Source organism: Delphinapterus leucas, chromosome 21 (genome assembly GCF_059928025.1).
Source record: "Delphinapterus leucas isolate spDelLeu-1000000601 "Yukka" chromosome 21, BTC_Dleu_Yukka2, whole genome shotgun sequence".
NCBI classification, from domain to species: domain Eukaryota; kingdom Metazoa; phylum Chordata; class Mammalia; order Artiodactyla; family Monodontidae; genus Delphinapterus; species Delphinapterus leucas.
The window spans coordinates 6,311,046-6,315,437 of record NC_143149.1 but is presented as its reverse complement, the minus strand read 5'-3'; the positions used below and the strand labels follow the sequence as shown (position 1 = coordinate 6,315,437).

The window sequence follows — 4,392 nt, the reverse complement described above, 5'->3', positions numbered from 1 at the left end:
GTTACTCCTAGAATTTGCCTCAGTTACTTAAAATAGATTCAGACTGACAAACAACTTGTCATTCCAGCGTGATAAGCACCATTTGACAGATGGCTGTAGTTCCATCAGGAGAAGGTGCAGTGCGTGCACGTGTGTGTCGCTGGGGCTTGTCTGGGTTTCCAGCACCGTTCGCCCAGCAGGGGTGCGGAATCGCTGCTTCTCCAGGAGCAGCTGCTCTTCGTGACTCCCCCTCATCAGGTGCACAGTCACCTCCAGGGCACCTGGGGCTGGAGGACAAGCCTTAGCTGCCATTGGCATGTCCCTCCCAGTCGCTGTCTTCAGAGGAAGAAGACACCTGAAGGTCATCGTAGAGGACACTCCGGGGGCCAGGGGCCCAGTGTCCTTCAGGCTTCCTGCCAGTGGGAGGAGGGGCTGACTGCTCAGGACGAGGCAAGGAGGGAGGCGCCACGTACCTGCAGCTCCACCGGCCTTCGTCTACTTCCACGAAGAGCATCCTGAGAGGCTGGCCTGGAACATGGCTGATGGTTGGAGGATGGTGTCTGGTGCAGGCTTGGACACTATTGGGGCGAGATCTGTCCAGTGGAGGTTTGAGGGCAAGGCTTTGCCCCTGGGCAGGTGTCTTCCTGCTGACTTGGGGGGTCCCTGTGGGTCCGGTTGTACTGGGTGGAGGAGGGAGATTCTGGGAAGCCCCCAGATCTGCTGTCAGAGTGCTCTTCTGGGGAGTCTGGATGGGGCTGAGTCTAGGTTTCTTTGGGGGGTTCAGACATGTCTGGATGGGGATCTGGGCAGACCTCTTGCCTGGGGCCTTGATGCTGCTTTTGGAGTCCTGGACCAAACTTCTGCTGATGAGAGACACTGCAGGGTGGGTGCATTTCCTGTCATCTTTCCTGACAGGGGACCTACTGGGGAGATCTGGATCCCAGAGGGGTTTCCTCGTGGATGCCTGGGTGAGCGTGGGCATGTTTGGATGCTGTAGGAGAAGACCAAACAGAAAGGCCAGACATGAGCATCTTCTCTCCATCCAGGAAAAATGAAAATTAACCAAAAACCATCTCATAGGAATTAATTGTATGTGATGAGATACTCAACCTCAGTGGTGCTCATGAAAAAGAAAGTTACAATATCACCTTGAGACATTTCTACATCAGATAGGCAAATAGAAGGAGTTTAACAATGTCTCTTGTTAAGTAAGTGGGAACAAGCTTCTTGTGTACCCCCTTCCGAGGGCTGCGCACAGCTTGGTGTTTTGCGGGCACTTTGATGGCATAATAAGTTTTGATGGCCAGTTTGGGAGGATGAATCACAATTTACAGATTCGTGTTCTAACTTAAAGGATTCTGCTTACGGAATGCTGCTGATAAAGTCACTTCCATTTACCAAACAGCATATTCTTGCCAGCCCGCAAGTAAGAATGCAAAATCAAAGAAACCGAGGAAAATGGCATCTGAAAAGTACTCTAAGTGATCACATTGGTTGGAAAAGAAGGGGACCCGCTCCCTCCCACAGAAGGGGATTGAGGCCAATTGTGTTACCCCAGAAGAAGAAAGAGCGCGAACCAGGAGACTGACCCTCAGGTAGTGGCAGGATTCTGTCCCCTCCTTCCAGTACTGCTGCCGCCACCCTTGGGGTTTCCTGGGAAATCTCTGGAGTAGCTTCCTCTGCTGCTCTTCTTTCCTGCAAAACAAACCACGTTAAGGGGCAGAAGCCCAATTTCCTTGTCACAATTGGGACCAACGGTGCTGTGGCCCAGCCCCTTTCCAAGTCTGGGGGTGACACCGGACCTGAATCCCTGTGCTCTGTGAAGACTCCTCCCCCGCTCATATCCTTCCCCCGACTCCAGGATTCCCTCCTGGGCTTCCCAGGAGTTCCTGTCTGTTTGTCCCTATGGCCTTGGGGCCTGTCAGGTGCAAAATTGCATGTGTTCTCCACACCCCTCAGTGACTTCAAGGCATATTCTGAGCCCCTGAGTGTGGCCCCTCGGGACATGGCTCCTGTTCCCCCAATTTCCCTGTCATTTCTAGAGATGGCTCGGCACCCAGTGTAGAGAAGGAGACGAACCGTCTCCAGCGATTTCAGCCCGAAGCTTGGGTACCACCCACCCCACTGCTCACCTTTGCCTTTCACCCTTCTCTCTCTCAGCCGTGTTAGGGGTCCCGGGGGTCTGCAGGTCCTGCAGCTTCTGTGGTTCCAGGTTCTCCTTGCCAAGTTTGGAGCCCAAGGGCTGGGGGGCCAGGGCCCCATGACAGCGCTTCATGGGGCACCTGAGGCTCCTCGCTTTGTGTCCAAAGGCTCCGCAGTCCCTACACTTCACCTGTGGGTGGAGGGGAACAAGGTCAGTGAGTCAGCGGAACCCACAGGTGCATATGTGCAAAGCGAACACAAGGACAGATGGAGAGGGATGAACACTGGTTCTGGAGAAAGGACAGAAGCACGTGGCCCCTTAGCTGCCAGGATATTTATGATACTGTGCTGCTTCCCAAAGCCTTTGCCAGGGAGCATCAGAGGAGGAAGGGCTGGTACTCTAAGTGTGCAAAGCAAGACCCCGATTGAAGGACTTGGATAAAAGCAGGCCAGACATCACACTAAGGAGGGGTCAGGTGGCCCCCATCTCTGAACGGCCCGGTCTCCCTGGGGATGAGGTCCCAAGGCAGCTGTCTTTGGTTGGGCCTGGGCAAGGGAGTTATGGACCCAGGTATTCCAGGCCCAAACCCTGTTTCCGAAGTCCATGCCTCCACTTACCCTGGGGTCTTCGTCCTTTGGCGGGGGAGCCACCTGCCTCCCTGTGCCCAGGTTTTGCTTCTTCACTTGCTGGACTTGAGAGAGTTTGCAGGGACCCAGCTGTCTGCAACGACCGGCCATGTTCCCCGCTCCTCGGTGCTTCTTCCCAATCTTACTTTTTGAATTTCCTCTGTATAAAGAAAGAGAAAACTGTCACATTCATACAAGTCACCCCTGCCCCCTCCACACAAATGGGGTCATGAAAGCTCACGACCACTAAGGAAATCCAGGTTCCTGATACTTTGACTTCTCTGCCCAGACATTTCTCCATTCTCTCCAGATACCTACCCACAGATGAGGACCCTGACTTGTTAGAAGTTTTAGGCAGAACTGTGAATTTGGATTTGCATCCTTGAAAGACTAAAGTTAGAGACTTTGGTTACATGTATCACAGTCTAATAGATAAGAGTGAGAAAAGATTTCCCCACACGTACAGAAATACTTATGCTATGGAAAGGCCACATTTAATATTGACGCCCAGGCATTTGAAAACCAAACATAAGTTTGATAACTCCTTGAGAATTGGGCTCTCCCATCTGACATCAGAGAAGGCAGTTCTCAAATACAAACTCACGTAACACAATTATTTTCTCCTCTGCTAGCTTAGACGGGGCACAACGCAGCGTCTGAACTGTTTTCTGAATCCTTCACCCTCAGTGTCTCACTTTTACCTAGTTAATAAAATGTGAAATACATGTTTCAACTGAGGATGAATGATAATTTTTTAGGCTTTCAATGCCTACAGACAATCCCAACAAGTTTTCATAACTGCTCATCCAGTGCCCCACATCAATCAGAATGCTAGGGTGCTAAATTCCTTAGAATTTGAATCTTCACGTAATAAGAGCATTCAGAAGGATATATTTTTTCAGCCTCTGTTCTCAAAACTGCTACTGATGTTAAATGATCTAGATCATTATGTGACACCATACTTAAAACTCAACTCAAAATCTATGAAAGATTTGAAGATAAGACCTGAAATTGTAAAACTCCTAGAAGAAAACAAAAGATATATGCTCCTTGACATAGTTCCCAATCAACGGAAAAAGGGATAAGGAAACAATAGTATGTATATTCTGTGGAAATCTATTCAGCCATAAAAAAAGCTGAAATCTTGTTATTTTCTAGAACATGGATAGAACTTATTGTTATGATGCTAAAGAAGAAAGTCAGAGGCTGAAGGTGAAAACCAAAGGACTTCACTCATGCGTACGATAGTAAGAACAAACAAAAAGGAAATAAACCAACAAATTGGTGAACAAACCAAATGACAAAAACAAACATATCGATTCACAGAACAGAGTAGTGGATACCAGGGAGGAAACATCAGGGGCCAAGGCACAATGGTAAAGGTGGGCAAATGTGTAGTGACAGTGGGACAGGAAAATTTTGGTGGTGAGCCTGTGTTAAGGTTTACAAAATTTGAAATGTAATGCTGTACAAATGAAACATCTAATATTAACACCCACTGTTAATGCAATTTAAAAAATGAAATTATAAAAATAAAGACACCTTGGGGCTTCCCTGGTGGCGTAGTGGTTAAGAATCCACCTGCCAGTGCAGGGGACATGGGTTTGAGCCCTGGCCTGGGAAGATCCCACATGCTGCAGAGCA

The 4,392-nt window shown here is 49.1% G+C and overlaps 2 protein-coding genes across 2 annotated transcripts; both read right to left on the bottom strand.

Moving 5' to 3' along the window:
- Window positions 1-280: 280 nt before the first annotated feature.
- LOC149744420 (protein FAM90A1-like) lies at window positions 281-1,236 on the bottom strand. The gene has a single exon (XM_089903579.1). The coding sequence runs from the start codon at window positions 1,055-1,057 to the stop codon at window positions 281-283; it is 777 nt and encodes a 258-aa protein (XP_089759705.1). The 5' UTR covers window positions 1,058-1,236.
- An 871-nt stretch (window positions 1,237-2,107) lies between these two features.
- LOC149744419 (protein FAM90A26-like) lies at window positions 2,108-4,175 on the bottom strand. The gene is made up of 2 exons (XM_089903580.1): window positions 2,740-4,175; window positions 2,108-2,311 (listed from the first exon to the last, which is right to left on the bottom strand). The coding sequence occupies exons 1-2, from the start codon at window positions 2,857-2,859 to the stop codon at window positions 2,108-2,110; spliced, it is 324 nt and encodes a 107-aa protein (XP_089759706.1). The 5' UTR covers window positions 2,860-4,175.
- Between the last annotated feature and the right edge of the window lie 217 nt (window positions 4,176-4,392).